This window comes from Podarcis gaigeae (genome assembly GCF_964106915.1).
Source record: "Podarcis gaigeae genome assembly, chromosome: 12".
Taxonomy (NCBI): Eukaryota; Metazoa; Chordata; class Lepidosauria; order Squamata; family Lacertidae; genus Podarcis; species Podarcis gaigeae.
Genome location: NC_139688.1, coordinates 45,799,961 through 45,827,639, shown reverse-complemented (window position 1 = coordinate 45,827,639; position 27,679 = coordinate 45,799,961). Strand labels below are relative to the sequence as shown.

Genomic DNA, 27,679 nt, shown 5'->3' with positions numbered 1-27,679 from the left:
ACAACTAAAAGGACATTGAATGGCAATCAGCCAAAGGCCTGGCTGAAGAACGTTTTTGCCTCGTAACCATATGTGTATAATGAAGGCGCCAGGCAAACTTCCCTGGGGAGAGCATTCCACAGACGGGGAGCCACTGCAGAGAAGGCCCTGTTTTCGTGTTGCCTCCTTCCATACCTCTTGAGGAGAAGGAACACAAAGAAGGACCTCAGAAGATGATCTCAGGGTCCAGGTAGATTCATATGGAAAGAGGCGGTCCTTGAGGTGCTGTGGTCCTGAGCCATTTCAAAACCAGCACTTTGAATTGGGCCCGGAAACTAATTGGCAGCCAGTACAGTCGGACCAGGATCGGTGCCACATGCTCAAACCATCTTGCTCCAGGCTGGCCACCCAGTTCTGCACTAGCTGAAGTTTCCAAGCCATCTTCAGAGGCAGCCCTATGTATCACCCACGGCAGTAATCTAACCTAGAGGTTACCAGAGCATTCTGACCGCCCCACACGTTGGAAGGCACAAATAGGAGGAAGCAAGAAGAATTACCGACAATTGAAGAATGGAGGATGAAGTTAATGGACTATGCAGAACTAGATAAACTAACAGGAAGAATTCGAAACCGGCGGGACCAGAAATTCACGGAAGACTGGAGTAAATTTACAGACTATTTGAAAAGCATTTGTGAAGATCAGATGACGTTTGTAGGTTTGCAAGACGTTCTGTGAGTAGTCTTGTTGGAAGTATTGCAAAAACAGATAAGGGGAAGGATAATTTGTTAAGAGACTTAAAGGCAATATAAAGCTAAGAAATGTATAAGAAGTGGATAAAACGGTGGATTATCAGAGGTGCTGATGGAAGTCTAAAAAGATTGTATAAGTGATAAGTTTTGTGGTACACTTTATAATTTATATGTTAAAATCAATAAAAATTATTATTTAAAAAAGGGAAGGCACAAATAGTACGGACAGCAGGAGTGTGTGTGGCCGTCCAGATGGTGTCATAGGAACGAATCGTCACGAATGCACAAGAAAAAGGATGTCTGGAGGCAACCATATCTTTGGCTCGGGCCATCGGTTCATGTCTTTGGTGGGTGCCAAAGCTCAGCGGTCGAGACTGCAAGCAGAATTCAATTCCTAGCGTCTCCAGGTTGGTCTGGGAAGAAGGATGGCTTCTGGAGAATTTCTGCTATTCTGATGGGGCAACTCAGCAGAAATCCACTTCCTTTATTTCTCAAGAGGGCTGAGATCCCGGAAAGTACCTTCCCCCCCACGCAAACACACACATCCAAGGCATGCGCTTGCGACATCGTTTGGAAGTAACCCAGCTAATGAATTACCACCAGGCACGCTCTCTCTGCAAAAGCACCCAGGTGATTCAGCCTCAGAGAGCATATAAAAAGTCCTCTGTGGCTTAGCTAGAGCAGAATTTTCGGCACAAAACATCGGCTAATGTGGTTGACTGATAATTGACCGGTACGTAGATTAGCATCAGTACAATATATCTAAATAGCAGCCTGATGACACGAAGCTCCCATAATATTTATTTAAACCCAGTGCTGTGCCTAACATTTAACAATTTGAGAATTATACTTTCGAAGGCATATTATGCATACTTCTGAAAGGCTTTTTATCTGTTTGAAAATCACTCCCAAATTATTGTTTTCCTAGTCACTCTTGAGAATTACAGGCAACAGTTGTTGGTTTTTTTGGTTCTTTAAAAAACAGATTCAAAAGCTGAAAACATATCTGTGTTTCTATAGTTATAATTTCTGAGATAATGAAGTTGATATTAAAAGAGATGCACTCTTGCATATATGTAAAAGCAGGCATAATGATACTTTAAAGAGATGATAAGACTGTTTTTAACTCTGTTTAAGTTGTTTTAAAATATATAATAGCAATAAAAGCATATTTATTACAAATGTGTTTGCAGGCCTGGGCTCCTTTGGGACAAAGGGTGGGATATAAATACATAAAGAAATAAATAAAAATGAATACAGTTCATTCTAAATGCAGGATTGATGCCTTGATACTATTATGAACTCAAATAATCATTAATGACAAGTCAAATGGCTGTATGGAGGGATGCTTGATAAACAAACACGTGTTGAATGGAAGTAAATTCACTTTTCACTTTGGAATTTAAAAAATTTAGGCACTCTTGAAAAGAGAAAGCCTCTGCACTGAAAGCTTTCAAATACAGTGGTACCTCAGGTTAAGTACTTAATTCGTTCCGGATGTCCGTTCTTAACCTGAAACTGTTCTTAACCTGAAGCACCACTTTAGCTAAACGGGCCTCCTGCTGCTGCCGAGCCGCCAGAGCACAATTTCTGTTCTCATCCTGAAGCAAAGTTCTTAACCCGAGGTACTATTTCTGGGTTAGCAGAGTCTGTAACCTGAAGCGTATGTAACCCGAGGTACCACTGTAAATAAAATTATTTCTGAGTGGTCAACAGGAAATTCTTCCTGGCAAAGAGATAGGTTAAAATGATAGGTTCTTCAAGTGATCAGAATTCACAGTTGAAATCCTTCCATTTGTTGTTGTTTAGTCGTGTCCGACTCTTTGTGACCCCATGGACCAGAGCACGCCAGGCACTCCTGTCTTCCACTGCCTCCCACAGTTTGGTCAAACTCATGCTGGCAGCTTTGACAACACTGTCCAACCATCTCGTCCTCTGTCGTCCCCTTCTCCTTGTGCCCTCCATCTTTCCCAACATCAGGGTCTTTTCCAGGGAGTCTTCTCTTCTCATGAGGTGGCCAAAGTATTGGAGCCTCAGCTTCAGGATCTGTCCTTCCAGTGAGCACTCAGGGCTGATTTCCTTCAGAATGGAGAGGTTTGATCTTCTTGCAGTCCATGGGACTCTCAAGAGTCTCCTCCAGCACCATAATTCAAAAGCATCAATTATTGGCTAGAGCTTCTGGCTAAAATGTGGCTCACATGTTTGAGCTGCAAGAATTGCTCAACACAAGGATGTTACAAATTCCTGAGACAAGGGAGTGTCTCTCCCTGAAGAAACTAGAAACTCTGGGACTGCAGTTCAGAGCATGGCTGAAATCCAGAGCACAATAAACAAACAAACAAAAAAAACAACAACAAGCAAACAAACAAATAAGCAAAACCAGGTATTACTACTTATGCCAATGCAACTATTAAAAATTCTAAACCTATTACACCTATTAATGTTTTTCCTACAACTGGATAAAATCTAGGGACAACTGGATAAAATCTACATTGTGATACAACGTAGCAGATCTATTGAACTCAATGGATCTGAATCCTGGAGAGAGAAAAATAAAAAACTAGATTAAGGGGTTGGGGAAGTCAGGCATGAAAAATTGCTCAATATCTCATATATTTTCTCAGCTATGTGCAGAACTGAACACATGAAATTCCAGCTGTTTTCCCAGTTTCCTGGGGGAAACTTTATTTTCCCCACCACCACCAAACCTTCCTACACCTGCGCAGCATTAGGGAACTTTCATGTACAACCTGTTAAGATTTCCTCCCCAAGGAGCGAAGGATGGCAAATGTTAATTAACAATTAAAACTTCTAAAAGCAATTCCGAGGGAAGTCGTCAATAGGTGTGGAGAAAATAACAATGTTCATAGGGAGGGAATTCTAAGGGGTAGGTGCCGCAAGACACCAATTTGGGGACAGGGCAGAGAGAAGGGGGCTTCTGCAAGGAGGTTACCGTATTTTCTGCTCTATAAGGCTCACTTTTTCCCTCCTAAAAAGTAAGGGGAAATGTGTGTGCGTCTTATGGAGCGAATGCAGGCTGCGCAGCCATCACAGAAGCCAGAACAGCAAGAGGGATTGCTGCTTTCACTGCGCAGTGATCCCTCTGGCTGTTCTGGCTTCTGAGATTCAGGATATATTTTTTCTTGTTCTCCTCCTCCAAAAACTAGGTGCGTCTTGTGGTCTGGTGCGTCTTATAGAGCGAAAAATATGGTATTTTAGGTATCTGGGCCCCAAACTGTATAGGGCTTTGCACACCAAAACCAGCACCTCGAAATCAGCCCAAGTTCACTGCGAGTGAGAGAAATTATTTCTGTTGCGCCAGAGTGGTGCACGCTCTGGTTATTTCCCACTTGGACTACTGCAATACATTCTACGTGGGGCTACCTTTGAATATGACCTGGAAACTACAATTAATCCAGAATGCGGCAACTAGACTGGTGACTGGAAGCAGCCGCTGAGACCATATAACACCGGTCCTGAAAGACCTACATTGGCTCCCAGTACGTTTCCGAGCACAATTCAAAGTGTTGGTGCTGACCTTTAAAGCCCTAAACGGTCTCAGCCCAGTATATCTGAATGAGCGTCTCCACCCCCATCGCTCTGCCCAGACACTGAGATCTAGCTCCACCCCCATCTCCGAGGACTTTTTAGCAGTTCCCTCCCTGTGAGAAGTGAGGTTGCAGGGAACCAGGCAGAGGGTCTTCTCAGTGGTGGCACCCACCCTGTGGAACACCCTCCCATCAGATGTCAAGGAAAGACAGCGGTACCTCGGGTTAAGAACTTAATTCGTTCTGGAGGTCCGTTCTTAACCTGAAACTGTTCTTAACCTGAGGTACCACTTTAGCTAATGGGGCCTCCCGCTGCCGCCGCTGTGCCACCGCCATGCGATTTCTGTTCTCGTCCTGAAGCAAAGTTCTTAACCCGAGGTACGATTTCTGGGTTAGTGGACTCTGTAACCTGAAGCGTATGTACCCCGGGGTACCACTGTAAACAACTGTCTGACTTGTAGAAGACATCTGAAGGCAGCCAAGTGTTTTGGACTACAAGGGGCTGATGGGGACTATAGTTCAAAATACCTTCCAGCCCCCAGTTTGGGAAAGGCTGGCATAGACCAGATTGTAACTCAGGACCCTGGCTGAGTGTTCATATGATGCAAGTCCAATACTCTTATATTTTACAGCACACGGGGTCTGCAAAATATATTTCAAAAATAAGAGTGCAGACCAGGATTCCTTCACCCAGCACTCGCTCATGTTGCCCACGTGAATCTTGGGACATTTTGCACCGAAAGCAAATTAATAATTATAGTATTTTTAAATCACAGGCACACATTTCCTTTCGACCGGCGAGTCGTCACTCTCTCTTCTATTCAAGAGGCTGTGAATGGGAAGCAGGGCAGAAGTCTCTGGAGTCAGGCACCAATAATAATAATAATAATAATAATAATAATAATAATAATAATAATAAATTTTATTTATATCCCGCCCTCCCCAGCCGAAGCTTCTTTCCGGGGAAGAGGCTAGTCCTCGTGATCTCAACTCTCTCGTTTTATTAATACTCCTCTTAATTTTTTAGGCAAAGGCCCAAGCCGTTTACATGAAACGGTGTAAACATATTTGTTGAAAAATAGCAACAAACACAGACCATGGTAGACATAGTAATAAAATGGCTGAAATAGAAATGAAGTATGATTTTAAATCTACAGATTTTGAAAAAATGGGGCGAAATAAAATCACACATTTTGGATAGGCTTGCCTAAACAACAACAGAAAAGTTTTTGGCAGGTCCTGAAAGCAGCGGAACGAAGGTGCATGCTTGCTTTGCCAATGCAAAGAAGTGTCTAACCACAATCCATCTGCTTCTCTCTGCTGGGGGCCTCTGCCAATTAATGCCAATTAACTGCCAATTAGAGCAACACCCAAGGAGACCCCTGCCTCTTAGCCGGCACCCACAAATGGCCTCCAGTCCTGCAGCATTTCAGTGTTTTTAGGTGGCATGCAATGGTGCCCTCTCTCTCTTTAGGATTTCTGCCTCTCTCTTTTAACAAGGAATCCTAGATTTGCAGAGTTGGAAGGGGACCCCCGGGGTCATCTAGTCCAACCCCCTACAATGCAGCAAACAAATAAACAAACTTGCATCCTCAAGCACGATTCTCCAATTCTAGGATGGAGTTAAGGTCTCTTGATCCACAGGCCAGTCAAGGGGGGGGGGCGGGCAGGAGAAAATACACACCCCCAGGATCAGCTCCGCCCCATGGCCGGGTTCAGAAGCGCGTTTCTGCAGGGCTCGACTTGGCCATCCCTGCCCGCAGCTTGCAGGAAGCTGGACTCGTCCGCGGCTGTGTTTCCTAGTGGGGAGAGACCCGCTCTTCCCTTCGCCAATCCTGGCCTTTTTCGCCCGTGGGGTGTGGATCTCTCGCCCTCCTCTGGCTGCTCTCCAGCCCCCCCACGCCTGCCGCCTCCTCGGTCGAAAACTTTCCAACTGAGCGCCGGAAACGTCCCCGCGGCTGGATCATGGGAGAAAGGGAGGCGGAGAAAGGAAAAGTGAAAGTGCGGGGAGGAGGAAGGAGGCGGGCGCCTCCCCCGCGCGGCCCGCCGAAAGTGAGAGCGGGCGCTGCAGCGGCTTCTCTTGCCGCCCCCTCCCCGGGATCCCGAGCCGATCGCGCCGGATCCCAGCCTGCCCCGCCCGGTTAAAGGGGATGCGGGCGACCCGGGCGCCGTCCTCTTCCTGGAAGGTGCGCTTTGTGCAAACCGGAGGCGGGAGCAGAACGGGATCTGGAGAGCAAAGGATCCCCGTTCCTCGGGTCCCGAACGGAGCAAGATCTCCCGGGCTGTTATCCCGGGAGATCTTTGATCCTCCTGATTTGGAGGACTGGTATTCGACGGCTGGGCCAATTTCCCCTGCACAGAATCGCAGGCTTGGCCAAGAGGAGCATCATCAGCAGGACCAGTGGTCAGGGATGATGGGCATTGTAGTCCGAAAAACAGTTGTTTTTGGACTATCATCTTCCCTAGCTAGCAGGACCAGTGGTCAGGGATTATGGGAACTGTACTCCCCAAAACAGCTGAAGACCCAAATTTGGGAAACACTGATGTAGTCCAGTCTCCTGGCATGCAAGCATCTTTCACCCAACATGGGGCTTGAACCCAAGACCCTAAGATCAAGAGTCTCATGCACTGCCTATTGAGCTATGCAGAGGATCTTGGAAAGATCTCTCATAAATTAAAAGCATCTCAAGGGCAGAGCTCAAATTAAAAAAAAAATTCTCATACAGCTATTGAAGCGCATGGTCACTCAGTGTGCCAGAGGTATATGCAAATGTCTGGCTCATTTAGGACTTGGTAGAACATTTTAGTCACAGAAATGATGAACCACACCAGTGCAGAATAAGTTTGTTTTTACGAATCTTTATTTGTAAAGGGAATCTTGCTATGATTTAATACTTCATTATCCTTTTGCACTGTGAAGTTTTGCCCTTCCATGCCGTTACATTTTACCGTTTAAATAAAAAGTGAAAGAGTACTTATCACGTTCAAGTGTTCATTTAAAAAGGAAAAAACCACTTCAAATATATATTTATAGATTTGCCCAAGTATGGCCACCGTTTTAGTGGATGAAACATTTTAAATTAAGCTTCGATTGACTGAAGTGTGCGCTCCTACTGAACAGCGCTATATATTTTAGGTTCTTTTTTCCTTTCCCAAACTCAACATCTTGGTTATGCACAATGCTACCGGCATATGCACTCCCATCAACATGTTTGATGTGACAAGATGGGGGGAGTTCAAGGATCTGCAGGGTGTAATTAAAACAGCGGGAAATTTACGAGGCCAGAAAGAACTCTTCTCCCCTAACTCCAAAATAAATTAGTTCAAAATCTCCATGGTGAAACGGGTGGGTTTTTGGGAAACCAGATTTTTTTAATTATAAAAATAAATAAAAGGGGGGTGGAGATGCAAGAAAGACAGACAGCGGCATCTCTGTGTGATATTTTTGATGACAGACCGAGCTGGTACGCAGACACCCTTGTCAATTAAAGCAAATTGTGTGATCCGTCATCAGTCTGGCTTTGTAGTGTTTGCCATGGAGATAGAAAACAAAGCAAAAAACCAATCTGGAATAAATAGAGTTAATATTGCAGTTGTGTATTAGAAGCACAACTTAATCAAGGACCACCTTAAATGTCATTTCTTAATCAAGGATGCACCCAGGAGCTTTTTGTTCTCATTTTTGCATGCAATCCTACACCATCCTAGATGGAGGTACCATTGAATTCAATGGGGCTCACAACTGAGCAGACATGCATAGGATTTCACAAAATAAGAGAGGTACTCGAATAAAACGATAATCAAGAGAAACCAAAGCAGGTGATTCTAAAACGTTTCTTTATTATTTCGTTATCTCATTTTCGCTGAGGGCAGCTTCAATTTCATCAAAAACCGGCACGGGTCCTGCATAGTCATTCGTCTGTATAGAGTCTAATTTCTTCTGGTAGTCCACTGGCAAACCGTTCTGCTTTGCACCCATACAAATGACCTACGAAGAACCACATTAAATGAGGATTTAAAGCAACAGTATTATTTATGTATGCCACTACTGCAGCCCGTGTTTTGCTAGCCCAAAAATGGAAAACGAGCGAGGTGACAGCTTAAGCTGATGGAATATGTGCAGTTTGTGGACCTAACATATAGAATAAGAGAACAAGAAGAACATACGTTTAAAGAAGATTGGAAAATGTTTATTGAATATATGGGGGCAAATTGTGTACACTTGAAAACGTTGGCAGCATTAAGATAAATTCAACGGTGTTGGTAAATTTTGATGGATGTAATAACGGAATACTGAATGGTTTAGTTTATGTAAAATATGCAGGGATTTATGTTATGCAAAATGAACCATGGAAAGCGAAGAAGGGAAGTCACTGATATTTTAAGGATGTTTAAATGAGTATTCTAAATTGTAAAACAGAAAATTTAATAAAAATTGTATTAAAAAAAATAAAGCGGCAGTGTTTGATTCCACAAGCCATATCCACACATATAACCTGGGAAAGGGATGATGAGAATACGTTAGTGCTGGTTCACACATACCCACACAAAACTCCATTTCTGTGTACTGGATGATTGGCAGGTGAGTGTGTAATTTGATTCAAACGGGCAGCTGATGGGTGGGCATTCAACCCAGTTTCACTCGGAATAGATCCAGTGATCTATTCAACCGAATGAAAATCAGTTGTACAACACCCAATCAAAACATTTTCCTTGCGGTTTAAGATCAAGCCCATTCACACTTACAAACCACAACCTGACAAGACATGGGAGGATATGGCTATTGCCACGCCAGAGGACCCACAGGAAAGGACTGGGTGAGCTCACACCCATTTTTCCCAGTTGCCTCCTCTCCCTGCAGCACTTCCCAAACTTTCCCTGAGGATCCACGGATCCCAGGAGAGGCTTTTTAAAGGGCACTGGAGGGGCTGTTTACATCTTCAGAATCTGGTCCTAGTTAAAGGTAAAAGGACCCCTGACCGTTAGGTCCAGACGCGGACGATTCTGGGGCTGCGGCGCTCATCTCACTTTACTGGCCAAGGGAGCCGCCGTACATGTGGCCAGCATTACTAAGCCACTTCTGGCGAACCAGAGCAGCGCATGGAAACGCTGTTTACCTTCTCTCCGGAGTGGTACCTATTTATCGACTTGCACTTTGATGTGCTTTCGAACTGCTAGGTTAGCAGGAGCAGGGACCAAGCAACGGGAGCTCACCCCGTCGCGGGGATGCGAACCGTCGACCTTCTGATCGGCAAGCCCTAGGCCATGGGTAGGCAAACTAAGGCCTGGGGGCGGAATCCGGCCCAATCGCCTTCTAAATCCGGCCCGCGGGCAGTCCGGGAATCAGCGTGTTTTTACATGAGTAGAATGTGTGCTTTTCTTTAAAATGCATCTCTGGGTTATTTGTGGGGCATAGGAATCCGTTCATTCCGTCCCCCCCCAAAAAATATAGTCCGCCCCCCCCACAAGATCTGAGGGACAGTGGACTGGCCCCCTGCTGAAAATGTTTGCTGACTCCTGCCCTAGGCTCTGTGGTTTAGACCACAGCGCCACCCGCGTCCCAGGTCCTACTTAGGAAGCAGCAAAATTAAGCAGAAATGCTCATTCTATGACTTGATTTCCTGAAACTGAAAATATGTGCCCTGCCCCTAAGATTGGCAAGGCAACAGCTGACAAAGGTGAGAGATGGGCAGATTACTTATTTCTCTCTACATCTAATGAGAAAGGGGTTGAGGGCAGTTATCTGTACAGGGATACAAATCTGATTGCCTTCATTATCCAAAAATTGGATAATTAAAAAATAATAATAACCAGGAAGTATAGTATATCAGTTTTTATTTGGGTAACAGTCTTGGCATCCAACAGCAGCTGAAAACATCTGTGTTATGGGCTGCATGTGCCATTAAGCATCTGCCAAGCTACTCTTGACATGTAGTAACACGGCCAATGTTGGGAGCCTTAACAGATCTCACTGGTTTTGCCGGTTCAGCTGGTTCTGCATTTGAAACAGCCACATGGAGCGTGTTAGTATCACTGGTGGATCATCTCCAGAAGCGCTGGGGCAACACCTCCTCATCCCTATTCCCAGGAGTGGAAAAGTCCACAACAGAAGAGAGGGGAGGTCGCTACTCAAGTGCTGCCCCATGGAAGAAGATGGAGCAAGCTTGTTTTCTCCTGCTCTGGAGGGTAGGACTCAAACCCATGGCTTCAAGAAAGGAGATTCCGACCAAATGACTCGGGAAGAACTTTCTGGCAGTAAGGAATGAAGCGGTCTCCCTTGGAAGGCTGTGAATGGATTCTCCTTCTCGGAGGTTTTTAAACAGAGGTCAGGTGCTCATGTGTCATGGAGATTCCTGCATTGCAGGGAATTGGACTAGAGGACCTCTGGGGTCCCTTCCAACTCTATGATTCTATGATACTCTTCCTATCAGACTGGGCCCTGGCTCAAGACTGGATCCACCGTTTTTGTGCACCATCGACAATAAATGTTTCAGCAGTTAGGAAGGAGGACCCAGCCTGGGGGGGGGAGCAATTGGGTGTTCCCAACCATTCTGCACATTCCTTCAGTGTTCCCCCAATGCCACAAGGAAGAAACTTGTGCCTCCTATGGAGCCAGAACTGCTCTCTACTGCTACCGCTGCTTTTAAAGTACAGTGGTACCTCGGGTTACATACGCTTCAGGTTACATACGCTTCAGGTTACAGACTCTGCTAACCCAGAAATAGTGCTTCAGGTTAAGAACTTTGCTTCAGGATGAGAACAGAAATCGTGCTCCAGTGGCGCGGCAGCAGCAGGAGGCCCCATTAGCTAAAGTGGTGCTTCAGGTTAAGAACAGTTTCAGGTTAAATGCAGACCTCTGGAATGAATTAAGTACTTAACCCGAGGTACCACTGTAGTCATGATCAGCTAGCTGCTGAACAAGGGTATGAGCTTAAGTCGGGCGTTTCCAAGCCAAGCTGGATCTGGGCTCAAGCTGACATGGTTCTTAGACAACCGTCTTAAAGGAGATGTACGACCAGCATCAGACCATGTTTCAACAGGGTTAGGAGAGTCTGTCACCTAACCCCTGCAAAGGAGAGGGCTGCAGAAGTGTCTTCGACTACACTGGTGGCCAAAATTGTGGAAACCTTTGAGGGAAAGTGTATTTCCGAGGTTTGATGGCTCACAACACCTGATTGGCTCTCTAAACACTCGTGCTCATTGGCTACATTCAAATGAAGTAAAGATACTGCATATCAACCTAAGCAAATTGTGCTTCCTTTTTTTGGTTATTTGGCTATAACATTTGATAGAATACAGATAATTGAACAAACTGTTGCATTCCATTCCTTATTAAATTAACTTTCCATTGATATATAATTTTCTGGTATTACTCCAAAACAAAAGTGGTGTTATGAGCCATCAAACCTCAGAAATACACTTTTCCCAAAAGGTGTCCACAATTTTGGCCCCTAGTGTATATTTATGGCCATGGCTATAGTAAAGGGAGGAAGCTATCACTAATCAGCCCGACTGATAAGATACAAGCAACTTGCCTGACTCAGCAGGCCTATACTGAGCCTGAGTTTGCTCATCGAGGGAGAAAAGGAGGCAGCACGGATCTGGCTAAAGCACCATATCACGCGGCAATCCCCAAGTGCCACTATAAAAGCACAACTCACATAACCCTAGTATCAAAGTAGCTAAGCTATTTCCCTTTTCATGTTCCATGGACAGCTTAGGACCAAAGGGGACAAGTACTAAGCACCATGTAGGTAGGCTTTTATGAATGAGTTTTGAGTGTGCCATCTTCCTTTGTAAAAGTTACAACCGCAGTGCTAAAGGGACAATGGAAGTTACAAGAGCTCAGATATTACAAGATCTTCATAGTATGAAATCACATGTGAAACAATGCCATATATGCATAGCGGTCAACTTATAGATTTGAAAATAAGGGACCAGCAGCCTCGAAAATAAGGGATCAGCAGCCAAAATAAGGGATTTTCCGGGCACAGGTATGTTCAGCTTCTGAGCCCCTCTGAGCCAAAGGCAGAAAGCCCAGCCAGCAGCCAAACAAAGCCTCATCAATAAGGGACAGCAGCGGGACATGGTGCTGGGATAAGGGGCTGTCCCGCCAAATAAGGGACGCATGACAGCTATGCATATATGTAAAATAATTATCAAGGACATGTGTTCATCAGATAAGCATGTCATAAAGTGAAGGTACTCGTAATTTCAGCTTGCCGCATTCATTACTTTTGCAGTAATTTAGGGCATGAATTTTATAGAAGACCAAATTTTTACATTTTTTTTCACTTGCAGAAAAACTACACTTACTACTAGGATTAGTAAACCAGTTTCTCTCTCATCTGCTCATATTCTCCTTAGAATCACAAATGAAACTTACCTTTTTATATTGCGGGGAAGGAAGGCCTAAGACATAGTCTGTCATTTGGTAGCTACGACTCTTAAGTATTTTCCCTTCTTGAGTCTGGACTGTAACTTCTATTGGGATGTAAATACCTTGTTCAACTCCCTCTTGTCTGAAAGAGAATAAGGAATAACTTTCAGATCGAATCACTAACTTGAGAAAGAAAGTGTAGTAGTTTGCTTTCTAAGCAGACTATTCATTTAGCAAGGCACCCAGACCATAGACAAGGTAAGTCATGAAATTTAGGCCGTATCTGGACAGCAGCTTTCTGAGCTCCTGTTTACAAAATTAAGTTAGAACTAAATAAGAGGGCAGGTATAGAGTTGTGTGGCTTTTTACTGAACATTGTTAAGTAATTTCTCTTACGGATTGTGCTACATTACACCATTACACCATCTTCTGGCTGAATGGAGTAGGAATTGGCAACACATCTGTACAGCTTTTAAGGGCTTGGAAGCATAAAATGTTATGTACACAACACTGGCCCTGTTAAAGAGGAAGAGACTCTAGTTAATAGTGTTTATTAATAGGGGCAGTTATTTCAAGAAGTGAGTCACAAGGCTACAGCCGCTACCAATCCCACCCTTGCCAGAAGAAGGAATTGCCACCACGTACAGACTTTTCACTTCCTTCTCTGATGCTTCTGCCTGGAATATCTAAAGTCATTGGCCTACCCATCAACCACCATGTGATGTGTGTTGCATGAACCCAAAGCTTTTTCTCAGAATGTGCTGCCAGTCATGGTTAGTGAGTGCAGTCTAGAATACGTAAGATCGTAAGGGAGTTCCCCTGCCCAGCGAGGAGATCCCTGTTCCGATTGCTGCCACTACGCAGACCAGTACGAGAGAACCCCATTATTCATCTAATTATTATTACCATCCTCTCTTGCGCCCAAAGCAGGGCACATTAAAATTAAACCAACATTGTAAGATAAAAAGCACAGCCAAGAAGAAAACTACGACGACTTAATAAACAGAAAATATTATGCAGGAATACCTAATCTTGAGGGACGCGGGTGGCGCTGTGGGTTAAACCACAGAGCCTAGGACTTGCCGATCAGAAGGTCGGCGGTTCGAATCCCCGCGATGGGATGAGCTCCCGTTGCTCGGTCCCTGCTCCTGCCAAGCTAGCAGTTCAAAAGCACGTCAAAGTGCAAGTAGATAAATAGGTACCGCTCCAGTGGGAAGGTAAACGGCGTTTCCATTTGCTGCTCTGGTTCGCCAGAAGTGGCTTAGTCATGCTGGCCCATGTACGCCGGCTCCCTCAGCCAATAAAGCGAGATGAGCGCCGCAACCCCAGAGTCGGCCACAACTGGACCTAATGGTCAGGGGTCCCTTTACCTTTACTTACCTAATCTTATGCGGGGAGTCAGTTCCGGGGGAATATGCATAAAATATGGGTATAGCCAAACCTTTGGAGCTGCCCTCTAGCTAAAGGGTAAGGGAGGAGAGAGCAAGTATCCCCAGCATTCCCAGAGATTGGCAGCAAGGCAGAGAACTTAAAAGCTCTTTTTTGCACTGTGTAACCCCAAGTTGACCAGGCAGGAAAAGAGCTTTCAAGCTCTTCGCCTTACTTGGGCTTGGACTTGCACCATTTCAACCAGCCCACATATGGTTGAAACTCTGCAAGTCCAAATGAATCTCATAAGAGGGATTACGGCAATACAGTAATAAACCATCAAGGTTAGGCACTGGTGTTCAGCAAAAGCCCCAGGGGACAGGCCATCGTGCACAGCTCTAAACTCCTGCAACAGGTACAGTGGGAACCTCGATTTTCGAACGTAATCCATTCCAGAAGACCATTCGACTTGAAATGTTCCAAAACCGAGGCTCAAAGGGCTATCAGCAAATTCAGTTGAGAAAACTGAAAAACATGCAGCGGAAGGCATTCGACTTCCGAAGTGTGTTAGAAAACGGAAGCATTCACTTCCGGGTTTTTGGCATTTGGGTTCCAAAACGTTTCTCAACGGAGACGTTTGAGAACCGAGTTTCCACTGTAGTTCCCCTTTAAAATAAGATCTCCTGTTGCTTTCTGTTTCACCATTACAGCTGTCAATAGGGGTGAAATAACTTTCTAGCACAATCCTATGCATGCTTACCTAGCAGTAAAGCCTGCTGAATACAGTATGGCTAAAGGTAAAGGTAGAGGGACCCCTGACTATTAGGTCCAGTCGTGGCCGACTCTAGCTCATCTCGCTTTATTGGCCAAGGGAGCCAGCGTACAGCTTCCAGGTTATGTGGCCAGCATGACTAAGCCGCTTCTGGCGAACCAGAGCAGTGCACGGAAACGCCGTTTACCTTCCCGCTGGAGTGGTACCTATTTATCTACTTGCACTTTGAGGTGCTTTCGAATTGCTAGGTTGGCAGGAGCAGGGATGTCACGGGGATTCGAACCGCCAAGCTTCTGATCAGCAAGTCCTAGGCTCTGTGGTTTAACCCGCAGCGCCACCCACGTCCCTAACAGTAGGGCTTACCACTGAGTAAATATGCACAGGATTGCATACTTATTACAACAGCGTAGTTCTTTATATTTTTCCTGCTGTTTTTATCAAAGATAAAAACCCATCTGATTACCGTATTTTTTGCTCTTTAAGACTCACTTTTTCCCTCCTAAAAAGTAAAGGGAAATGTGTGTGCGTCTTATGGAGCGAATGCAGGCTGCGCAGCTATCCCAGAAGCCAGAACAGCAAGAGGGATTGCTGCTTTCACTGCGCAGCGATCCCTCTTGCTGATCTGGCTTCTGAGATTCAGAATATTTTTTTTTTCTTGTTTTCCTCCTCCAAAAACTAGGTGCGTCTTATGGTCTGGTGCGTCTTATAGAGCGAAAAATACGGTAAATCAGGTTCTGCAACAGTTGCCAAATACCCAATTAAAGCTGTTAATTCTGTAAGAAAAGGGAACTGATGGGCTTTGGTAATAAGCACCTGCCGGAAAATCACTATTTTTTTTAAAAAAGTCTTGCTTAGTTTCTATTTGGTAAATGTTACAATTGAGCACTTCATACTCGAGCCATATCTGCCCCGCCCCCCCGCACTGAAACTGTTCACTTGGGAGTCTGGCAATTGCTTTGGCAAAGAATTCACACCATACATACAACAAAACACCCAGAACATGTAAGCAAGTGTGTGGCTCGTTAAGTTACTAAATTGAGAGAAGGTGACAGGACTTGAAGACACCCACCTATCCAGAGAAGGTAAATCGGTAGTACTCAATCTCCATACGACTCCCCACACTTCATCGCCAGGACTACGGATTATAGTTGCTGTACTTCCATGCCAGTTAGAACTGGGCTTGCCATGATGAGAGCCAAAAGCAAGTTTGTAATCCTGCAGGTTAAAAGGAGGAGAAAAAATAACCTCCATTTATATACCGTATTTTTTGCTCTATAAGACTCACTTTTTCCCTCCTAAAAAGTAAGGGGAAATGTGTGTGTGTGTTATGGAGTGAATGCAGGCTGCGCAGCTATCCCAGAATCCAGAACAGCAAGAGGGATTGCTGGCTTTCACTGTGCAGCGATCCCTCTTGCTGTTCTGGCTTCTGAGATTCAGAATTTTTTTCTTTCTTGTTTTCCTCCTCCAAAAACTAGGTGCGTCTTGTGGTCTGGTGCACCTTATAGAGCGAAAAATACGATATCTATAGGTTTAAAAGACATGCGATTAATTCAAACAAAGCTGTGGAGTGGATGGGTAAGACAGGAGAAAGAAAAGTGAATGTAAAATCCCATTCACTAATAATGATGTTAATGATGATGATTTATTGAATTTATATACCGCCCTATACCCGGGGGTCTCAGGGCAGTTCACAGAATAAAATCAAGATATAAAACCACAAAATACCTAATAAAAATAAAAGCAACAACCCAATACCCCCCCCCCAATTTCTTTTTTAAAGGGTATAGGATGTACAGTGGTACCTCGAGTTACAAACGCCTTAGGTTACAAACACTTCAGGTTACAAACTCCGCTAACCTGGAAGAGTTACCTTGAGTTGAGAACTTTGCCCCAGGATGAGAACAGAAATTGTGTGCCGGCAGCGCAGCGGCAACAAGAGGCCCCATTAGCGAAAGCACGCCTCTAGTTAAGAACAGTTCCAGGTTAAGAACGGACCTCCGGAACAAATTAAGTTCGTAACTAGAGGTATCACTGTAAATCAGATCAACCAAAGGCCTGGTTAAAAAGGAACGTTTTTGCCTGGCGCCTAAAGGTGTATAATGAAGGTACCAGGCAAACTTCCATGGGGAGAGCATTCCACAGACGCAACAGAAGCAGAGGCGTGGTGACAAAGACCACCCACAAAAACAGTGCCACACTCATGATGACATGCCCAACGTGTTTTTTTTTAATGGACTAATAAGCTTCCACACTAGGAGTGACTGCAGATGGATAACATGCTGTTTAGCAAATTTTCCACAATAAGTGGAAATCCAGATTGAATGTACAAAAAGGTATGGCTTGGCATTACGACAACAATGGCAACACACAGTTGCTGCAAAAAACACCACCGCCACATGGGTATGAGCAAGGACGGATTCTGCACTAAATTGGAACCCTCCCGGGCTAACTACTTTCCCTGGAAAAACGATCACATCTCGACAGAAGGAAGTGATGATTGCACAGCAATATCTGCTGCATATCCTAGTCACAGCAATGGCAGACAAAGGTATTTTTTGGCATATGTTTAACAACATAAAGAGACAGACAGACAGCACTAACCAGTAGCTGTGCCAGGGTGAGAAAAACTGCAGATGGGTTTCTTAACATTATCCTCTCCCGCAACAAGTTACTACCGTAGGCAAAATACGATAAGCTTTCATTCCCGAAGCTTTGGACATTCAGCCCTTCACCCAATCCGGTCGGTGTACAATGCTTAAAGGTTTCCATCTGCTAGAAAGGAGCCCTGTTAAAAGAAAACGGAGGTGAGATATTTGTTTGTAAGGTGTGCGGGCAGTAAAAGCAGCATGGAGCAGTAGTTCCCAAGTACCACAAAATTTACCCGTGCCCAGACCCTGAATATAAAACAACAGAAATGTTCCTTTCCTTATTGCTCTGATTTTCCTTTGTTTTGCCTACTAACGTCACGTTGCTAAGACTGGAGTGGATGGCAAAGATGGAAAGAGACATCATTACCAACAATGGAAGAACGGTTTTTACAATTAATGAACTTAGCTGAGATGGCAAAATCAACATGTTTAATAAGAAATAAAGTCATTGTTAACATTTACTAAAGATTGGAAACCACTCAAAGACTTTTTGTGTGAGAAAGAAAATGAAATAATGCATTTGGGTTTGAGGATTGAAGATAATTTGTTTATAGAAAGTAGTGTTCTCTTAGGAGTTATATCGGAGTGGATGAAGTGATTATTGTTTATATGTATATAGCGGACAGATGAAGAACTGGAAGTTCTTCAATCTCTGAACTTTTATCTCTATTTTATATACACATACACACACACACACACACACATAGAGAGAGAGATGGGAGCATGAAAGGACAGGTTGCAGATTTTTATTTTTAATTCTTTAATTTCTATACTGCTTTATATTTTTAATAAAAAATCTCAAAGCGGTTTACAGCTTATTAAATCAATAAATCAGATTCACACCATACAGTAAAAGCACATTTAAAGCACATGGCTTCCTCAAAGAATCAAGGGAACTATAGTTTCCTCTCCTTGAGCTGCAATTTCTAGCACCCAGGATTCTTTGGAGAATGTCATGCACTTTAAAAATGCCTTAGTTGTGCTCCAAATGTATGATGTGGATGTTTTGAGGCTTCAGATTAAAACCTCCTAGGGAACCTGGCAGACACCGAAGCATATTTACTCGGCAGTACATCCTGCTGTGTTCAAATAAAGGTTTTTCCAAGGAAAGCGTGCATAGCATTGCAGCCACGGAGAAAGGGAGTTTGCAAGAGTGCATGCATCATCCATAAAGCATCCAAGACCTTTTAACAGACTCAACACCTTCGTAAGTAGCAAACAGATGATGTAGCAGCTATTGCAAAACGGCTGGTTTTCGGTTTAGATCAGGGGGCCAAATCCTTTCTAAGTTCTAAGACAACTGAACTTTAAAGAGGGAAATGGAACCAAAAAACTCTGCAGTTCCACGGAAGGCCGACCTGGGCGCGGAGCGGCGAGTTAATCCCGCCTTCCAGGGGCCCCGGGACCCGCGCCCTTTCCCCGGGGGTCTCCCCTTCTTCCCCTGGCCCGGCTGCCCGCGGCCCTTGCCCGCCCTCGCCCCCCCCCCCCCCAGTCTCGCCTTCCTCGCCTCAGCAGCAGCAGCAACAGAACGCCGGCAGGAAACCCGGCGGCCGAGACGGGCCGCGCGACGCCGCCGTTGGCTGAGCCGCCACCGGCCCTTCCCATTGGCTCCCGAGCCGGCCTCCGTTGCCTTCCCGGATGCCCAGTTGGAGGCACGCTGACGCTCTTCTTCCGCGCCGGCATCTCGCAGGATAGGGAGGCGGAGGCGGGGAATGGAGTTTCTGACTGCGCAGGCGCGCCTCAGCTACCTGCAGTACTTCTGCTGCCTATTCTATTCTAGTTTTTTTAAATTCTATTCTAGTTTATTCTATTCTGTTCTAGTTCTCTTATTTTATTCTAATCAATTCTAGTTCATTCTATACTAGTTTATTGTGTTCTAGTTTATTCTATTTTAGTTTATTTCATTTTACTTTAGTATTTCATTTCATTTATTTTATTTTATTTTATTTTATTTTATTCTAGTTTATATTGTTCTAGTTTGTTCTACAGTGGTACCTCGGGTTACATATGCTTCAGGTTACAGACTCCGCTAACCCAGAAGTAGTGCTTCAGGTTAAGAACTTTGCTTCAGGATTAGAATAGAAATCGTGCTCAGGTGGCGCGGCAGCAGCAGGAGGCCCCATTAGCTAAAGTGGTGCTTCAGGTTAAGAACACTTTCAGGTTAAGAACGGACCTCAAGAACGAATTAAGTACTTAACCCGAGTCATATTTCATTTAATTTTACTTTACTATTTTATTAGATTAGATTAGATTTGAATGCCACCCTTCACCCAAAGATCTCAGGGCGGTTGACAGCATAAAAATGCAAAAACCATGTTTTATCATACTCCCAAAAAAGCAGCCTTCAGTGCCTTTAAACGCAGAAAAAGATTTTTTTCAAAAAAAAAATCCCTAACCTGAGGGTCACAATTTCTGCAAAAATCTGACGTTATCCAATTCACTCAAAAATGATGCCAAAGGGATGCAAAAGCTCCCCTGAAAGGTTTGGCAGTGGACAAAAGGCTTATTATCTTTTTTATCTTTTATTTTATTTTCAATGCAGAATCATAACAAAAATTACAAACATTGAATACAAAATAGTACTATACAGACAAAAATCCCCGGCACGTATAAAAAAACAAACAACAAAAAACAAACAAACAAAAAAACAGAAAAAGAAAAAAAGGGGGGGCAAAGGAAACAAAACTAAACTAAACAAAAACGAAAAAACACACATCTACAGAGCAAAACTATATCATTACATACATAAACACAAACTGACTTCCTTCCTTTGTTCTAAGACCTCCAAAAAATTTACTCTTACTGTATTGTTGTGTCTAATTAGATTACTTCCATCTTTGTGCTTTTTTACATCATTTTTCTTGTTCTTTAACCCTGTAAAGCATCATTCATTACATACCAATATACTAACTCCAGAACAATGTTTTTTCATATACTCTTTAGCACAACCCCATTCTTTTAATAATTTCTGGTCCGATTGTCCCCTTATGTAAGCTGTGAGTCTTTCAGATTTATGTATTCACAAAATTTAATTTGCCAATCTTTCACTGATGGAATTTTTCTGCCTTTCCAGTTTTTAGCTATAAGCATCCTGGCAGCTGTTGTTGCATAAAGGAATACTTTCCTTTGATTTTCGGGGATATCATTTGTAATTAAACCTAAAAGGAATGCCTCCGGTTTTTTACTAAAAGATATTTTAAACATCTTTTTGAGTTCTTCATAGATTTCATTCCATAATTGTTTAATAGGTCAGCATTCCCACCACATTGTTCCTATTTCTTTTTTACATCTCCAACAGGTATTCGATTTTAATTTGTAAATTTTAGCCAATTTCACTGGAGTTAAGTACCATTGGTACACCATTTTCATAAAATTTTCTCTTATTGTATAACATGCCGTGAATTTGATGTCATATTTCCATAATTTCTCCCATTGGTCCAGCCGAATTACATATCATATCACATGCCCATTTGATCATAACTTCTTTTATTTCTTCATCCTTTAATTCCCATTCTAATAATAAATTATACATTCTGGATATATATTTTTTTGAGTTTTGTAATAATACTTTTTGTAATTTTGATTCTTCTTTTTCAAATCCTATTACTTTATCCTGGTTGAATATTTGTGCAATTTGGTAATATTGTAACCATGTGGTACAGTATTGGGTCACCTCATCGTATGGTCTTAGTTTTAATTGGCCCTGTTCTTCCTTTAGGAGCTGCTGGTAAGTTGCCATTCTTCCTATAGTATTTTTCTTTTTAACTGATATTACTTCTAGCGGTGAGACCCACCATGGGGTTTTTGGTTCTAACAACCTTCTATGTCTCACCCAGACCTTGTATAATGCATTTCTAATTACATGGCTTAGAAATTCTTTATGGACTGCCACTTTGTTATAAATTAGATAGGCATGCCAACCATATCTGTTGTTCCATCCCTCCAAATCCAAAATGTCACTGATATCCAATTTGATCCAATCCTTGATCCAAGTAAAGCATGCTGCATCGTAATATAGTCTCAGGTCTGGGAGTCCAAAACCTTCCCGCTCTTTTATGTCAGTTAATAATTTATGTTTGATCCGTGGCTTTTTGCCTTGCCATATAAACTTTGTTAGGTCCATTTTCCATTTTTTAAAACAATCATCTTTACCTATTATGGGAATCATTTGAAAAAGGAACAGAAGTTTTGGTAAGATATTCATTTTAATAGCTGAAATTCTACCCCAGAGTGTTAATTTCAGTCTTGTCCAAGTTTCCATTTCTCTTTTTGTTTCTTCCCAAATTTTTTTATAATTATCTTCAAACAAATTTATATTTTTCATTGTTATTTGTATACCTAAATATTTCACTTTTTTTACAATTTGTAATCCAAATTTTTCTACCAGTTCCTTTTTCTCTTGATCTCCCATATTTTTTACCATTAGTTTCGTTTTTTCTTTATTCAAAGCAAAACCTGATACCCATCCAAAGTTTTCCATTTTTTCTAGAGCCTTTGCTATGCTTTCCTTTGGATTTTCCACCATTAAAACTAAATCATCTGCAAATGCCCTTATTTTGTATATTTTCTCTCCTAGGGATATTCCATTTATTTCTTAATCCAATCTGATTTCTTGATTTAATATTTCCAAAACCAAAATGAATAACAAAGGTGAAAGTGGGCACCCTTGCCTGGTGCCCTTCTGTATTTTAAAATAATCAGTTGTGTCGTTATTTATTATTATATTTGCTTCTTGTTGTTCATAAATTGCTTTTAACCCTCTTGTGATTTGGTCTCCCATGTCCATCTGGTCTAATAATATTTTTAGAAATTTCCATGATACTTTGTCAAACGCCTTTTCCGCGTCCACAAAAACAAAGGCTACCTTCTTACTTGGGTTCATGTCTAAATACTCGATCATATCAATCACTGTTCTTACATTGTCACTCATTTTCCTGCCCGGCAAGAACCCTGCCTGCTCTTTATTTATACAATCCTGCAAAACTGTCTTTAATCTTGTTGCCAATATTTGTGCATAGATCTAGTAATCATTGTTTAGTAATGATATTGGTCTATAATTGGTTATAAACTCTTTGTTCCATCCTTGTTTTGGGATTACTACTATGTGCGCCTGCTTCCAGGTGTTGGGAATCTTCCCGTCTTCTAATATTCTATTTAAGAGTGTCTTCATAGGTGATAATAATGGTTCCTCTAATTTTTTGTAATGTATTGCGGTAAAAAAAGGCTTATTATCATAGGAAAAGAAATCTGCCCTTGATGCCTTAAGCTGCGGAAAAAGATTTTTTTGAAAAAATCCCTAAACCTCGGGGTCACAATTTCTGCAAAAATCTGACTTTATCCAATTCACTCAAAAATGATGCCAAAGGGTTGCAAATACTCCCCTGAAAGGTTTGGCGGTGGAAACAGAAGGCTTTTTGTCATAGGAAAAGAAATCAGCCCTCAGCGCTTTAACCTGTGCAATCACAATTTCACAAAAAATCTGACGTTATCCAATTCAGTCAAAAATGGTGCCAAAGAATTGCATTTTTGGATGTGTAGCATTATTGCTTCTGTAGTAGCATACATAAGTAGGATACAAAATAAATTTCTATACAATTTATGTAGTTCTCTCCCTATAATTCCCAAAAGATAAGCTTCTGGGCTTTTTTTTTACAAAGATTATTTTAAACATCCTTTTCAATTCATTATGTATCATTTCCCAGAAATGATAAAGCTGATCATTCTTGCTCCTCAAAAAATATTACCCCTCTCCACCGCGAGATCTGACTTTTTGCAATCAGGAAAAGGATGAGGAAATGCTCTCTACCCTCTGTGCAAACCAATTGGGAGAAAGGCTCAATTAAGAGGTTCAGAAGCACCTTGAGTTGTCTGCTGAGAGATAATTTGGAGCGCTTGCCATCCAGTAACACAGGGAAATACGCACATTTTCTGGAAGCCCCCGGAAAACATGCTACTCCTTGTTAGGACCATAGCTGTCAACTGTCCCTTATTTGGCGGGAAACTCCCTTATCCCAGCGCCATTTCCCGCTGCTGTCCCTTATTGATGATGTCCCTTAAATTTCCCGGGTTTCAAAGGAAGCAGCTCCTCTCCCTCCCTCCCTGCCGGCTCCAACTGTGTTGCTTGGCTGCCCAGCCCACCTCCCTCCGGCCTCCTCTCACCAGCCTCGGTCCCCGGAAGCCCCTCCCTGCCAGGACTGAGGAGCGAGGGCAACCATAGAGAAAGCAGTTCAGAGAGAGGAGGAGGAGGCAGAGGTGGAGGCGTGGGCAGGTGTTCCAAGGGCTAACCATAGAGGAGGAAAGCGGAGGAAGGACTGCAAGGGCTTCTCCCATATATTTGTAGTGGTAGACTAGCATAGATGGTCTGATCTGTGGGTTTACTTCGGGCGCTGTTTCCCCCCCCCCTTCCTCCCGCCCTGCCTGATGGAACTGAGAGCTGAAGATGGAGCACGAGAGAAAAAATACAGAACTGCAGCAGCATCTTCGTAGCTTGGAAGTCGTTTTGCGCGAAAGGTGGTTGCTGCTTGTAGTTATTTAATTGCAGTGTTTCACCAGCTGGGGTCTTGAGCAGCAACTTCTGGAAAAGAAGGGCTAAATTATCTGGTCCCTTTTAACTTCGCATTTCAGCTGGTTGACTAAAATCCCTTCTTTTGGCTGCTGATCCCTTATTTTCCAGGCTGCTGATCCCTTATTTTCAAATCTGTAAGTTGACAGCTATGGTTAGGACTGATTCAGCCGAAGGCACAGTTTGGGCCATTTCATTCACAGAACGAAAAGTTTTCATTTATCGACCATGTACCTTATCGGCAAGCACCACAGCACGTGTCTAGGAGCCATGTATTTGAGCACATAGTAAAAATGCGCCTGGACATTTCAACTGGCAGATCTGACTGTTGTCACAGCAAGGAACATAATGCATGGTCCAGGGTCTTCTGGGATGCATTCCCGGGCAAATCATGTGACCCATGCTTCACTCCCCCCCCCCCCGATTTTTTTTTTGGGGGGGGAGAGAGCACAGCACCCCAAATGGTCACCATGATCTCACATGAAAAAAAAGGGATGTCCCATTTTTTTCCAGGGCACTTGGCTGGTATGCATCTGTGGCTTCAAACATATGCATGAGCACCTGAAATTAGGCCCGGAAACAAATTGGGCCACTGGAAAATGGGGATGGAGCCACCCATGAATAGGAATGAGGAAGCTCTTCTGCAAGTGTAGATCAGGATGAAAATGATGCTCTGAGTCACAGTGGATTCAGTGGAGTCAAGGCAGTTTAAGAAGACGGTGTCAGTTACGTGACAAAGCATAGCATTATTATGACACATTTTTTAAAAAGGTAGTTAAATTGCTGCTCTGTTTAAACTTTTATTTTAATGGGAAAGCAATGCGCCTGCCAAAACGTTTCCTCAGTCTGCGATATTTTAAGAACTTGGTTGACGAGCGTAACTCAGTTTAAGAAAGGTCATGAGAACCTTAGTTGGTATCAATTCCTTCTCCCCGAGGAAACATCTCTGTTTGAACCCTGCCTTTCCTGGACTTAGGATGCATTAGAGTGCCTAAATGAATCAGGCAGAAATTCAGATCTAAGATAATGCTGAAATGGTGTACACATCGATTCTCTTTTTTAGCTTTTCTCTGAGATGCAGGATTGTCAATTCTATTATGATTGAGCCATCGCCGAGAGAGGCAGGGAGGGACGATATGGTGTCCTGGCTATTTTTATCCTGACGGTAAACAAAAATTAAGACGTGGCCTGCCAAACAGAGTGAAGTTTAATCCAAACAGAAGTCAATACTAAAATTTCCATTAACTGCAGAGCAGCCCAAATTTGGCTGAAAGCAATTCAGGGCTTTAACGGTTTTGTATTGTATATACTGCTATCTGCTGTCAATGACCACACTCTCATTTACCGCCAGTGTTACTTGCAACTTAGAAACCTGTTCCTGAGCCTCTTAGGAGTGGGGATCTGCACTTCAGAGCTGTGGGTCAGCCACAGCCATATCCTCCAAGTGTCCCAATTTTCCAAGGACAGTACTGGAATTATGAAGGCCATCCTGGCTTCTGATTTGATCCTGGAATGTCCCTGTTATGTACTGAAGTTCTCACCCTGGGCCAGCAGGGGGATACTGTAGATAGTTTTCACTCAGGATCCCCCTGCTGGCCCAGGGCGAGAACTTCAGTACATAACAGTAGCCCTCCTGAAAATTATTGTCAGAGTTGCCTCTAGGTCCCAGCTCACAGAGGACCAACGTGAGTCAGTAATAACGTATAAAAGTCTTTATTGAAGATTAGTTTCCATTTCCAAACCGCAGCGTGCAACTCTACGTCTTAGAACCTAGACCGGCGAAGCTCCATCTGAGTCTCCGCCTCCTAGACACCAGTTTAAGACTCTAGCCTTACTCCACCTCTTCCGTTGTTCTTTCCTCCTCTGGGTCCTTCTGCCCCCTGGGGTTTCCTCCTTTCTGGACTCTTCTGACGCTGACCCCCCTGAGTCTTGCCCCTCCTTCCGGCGGGCTTTAGGACCTGGCTCCCTATCCGGGCTACCTGCTGTGCCGTTCGCCTGTACATTTGAACTTGGCGTGCGCGCCCAGCCGGTAACTTTCCTCTTGACCGTTTCCCCGCTCTCCGATGGAGGCATGGTCAATCCTGACTCATCTCCTCTCGCTGGTGGTGAGAACACTGGTCCCGATGCCTGGGACTCCTCCCCCCCACTGCGCTCTGGTGGGGAAGCTGGTCCTGATTTCCAACTGCTGCTCTGGGAGTCCCCGCTGGCCCCTTCCTTCTGGGGTTTCCCCCTTGGCACCCCCCTTGCCCTGGCCATCGGCGCTCCCTTCTGTGAATCTTCCGATTCACTGGAGAGGCTCATGGAATCCCTCTGACCACTGTCACCGCCTATGCTCCCCTCGGATTCCTCCCCCTCGCTCTCCATTTCCTCCCTCTCCTGTGCCTCTGCTCCTGAGCCCCTGACAATTATGAAATTCGCCAGCCTCTAAAAGCCACCAAATACCCCCACCTTTCAACAGGGGTAAATTCACCGGAACTCAGTTTCAGCACCTCTCAGGTGGGAGGTGTTCGTGGTGAGTTTTGGCACCTGTTTTCCTAGAAGAATAAAGATAAAAGTAAAGGGACCCCTGACCATTAGGTCCAGTCGTGGCCGACTCTGGGGTTGCAGCGTTCATCTCCCTTTATTGGCCGAGGGAGCTGGCGTACAGCTTCCAGGTCATGTGGCCAGCATGACTAAGCCGCTTCTGGCGAACCAGAGCAGCGCACAGAAACGCCGTTTACCTTCTCACTGGAGCGGTACCTATTTATCTATTGGCACTTTGTGCTTTTGAACTGCTAGGTTGGCAGGAGCAGGGACCGAGCAACGGGAGCTCACCCCGTCGCGGGGATTCGAACTGCTGACCTTCTGATCGGCAAGTCCTAGGCTCTGTGGTTTAACCCACAGCGCCACCCGCGTCCCTTCCTAGAAGAATAGCACTGGGCAAATGGTCCTTTGTCTGGAGGGGTAGATACTCAGCCCACCTTTAATATTAACACATGGATATTTATTTTGCCCCCCTCCCACCAAAGCTTTCCCCCCTTTCTTTGTGTGTCTGTCGCTTCTAAGCATCCAACTTTTACAGCTGGCATGGAGACTCGCAGAGGCCCTTGGGAGCTTGCGAGAATATTTCTTAAGACGATTCCCTTCCTAAATATGGTATTATGTGAACAAGAGGTTGCAGTGCAGAGATGATCACAAAAACCTGCAGCGCATAGAACAAGATGTGAAAAAGAACAAACACAGACCGCCAGACTGCCTCTTTCTCTGGAACTGGGCCTCTCTAGAGAGATGGTTTGTTTCCACTGCAAAGCTTTAGAAAATGGGAAATGTGGACATTTAGCAGACCCCATGCAATGAACACCATGATAAGGAAGGAAAGGGATTGCTTATTTATTTTCTCAGTTTATACCTTCCCCTTCCCCAATGTTTCGTTTCTCTGTGTGGGTTAAATTGTTATGCCATATCTCCAAGGTAGAACCAGACCCTGGAAGCTAAAAACAATAATCATCCAGCAATTGTGTCTTGTCAGTACGCTGAGTAAAATAAACCAAACCAGCCAAACTTTTTTTTAAAGTGAAGGGCAATTTGGATGCGACGGCATCATTTTGCTAGCGGTTTTTAAGATTACCTCTCTTTTAAATCAGAACCAGTGAGGGCAGTGAAGGTCCTGTGTGAGTGTCTGGAGGCGGTTGG

General features: G+C 43.8%; 2 protein-coding genes and 1 long non-coding RNA gene across 3 annotated transcripts in view; all 3 read right to left on the bottom strand.

The window, feature by feature from the left end:
* The window catches only part of NOD1 (nucleotide binding oligomerization domain containing 1), a 37,069-nt gene extending 30,663 nt beyond the window's left edge, over positions 1 to 6,406 (bottom strand). The window contains 1 exon segment of the mRNA XM_083705603.1: positions 5,866 to 6,406. The gene's annotated coding sequence lies outside the window, so the exon portion shown is untranslated.
* A 1,691-nt stretch (positions 6,407 to 8,097) lies between these two features.
* GGCT (gamma-glutamylcyclotransferase) lies at positions 8,098 to 17,584 on the bottom strand. Its single transcript, XM_083706116.1, has 4 exons — positions 17,399 to 17,584; positions 15,867 to 16,012; positions 12,664 to 12,799; positions 8,098 to 8,265 (listed from the first exon to the last, which is right to left on the bottom strand). Exons 1-4 carry the CDS (start codon positions 17,564 to 17,566, stop codon positions 8,119 to 8,121), a joined length of 597 nt encoding a protein of 198 aa, XP_083562242.1. The 5' UTR covers positions 17,567 to 17,584; the 3' UTR covers positions 8,098 to 8,118.
* LOC310828527 lies at positions 8,446 to 9,318 on the bottom strand. Its single transcript, XR_014557003.1, has 2 exons — positions 9,258 to 9,318; positions 8,446 to 9,155 (listed from the first exon to the last, which is right to left on the bottom strand). It is a non-coding gene; the product is annotated as an uncharacterized lncRNA (long non-coding RNA).
* Positions 17,585 to 27,679: the final 10,095 nt, after the last annotated feature.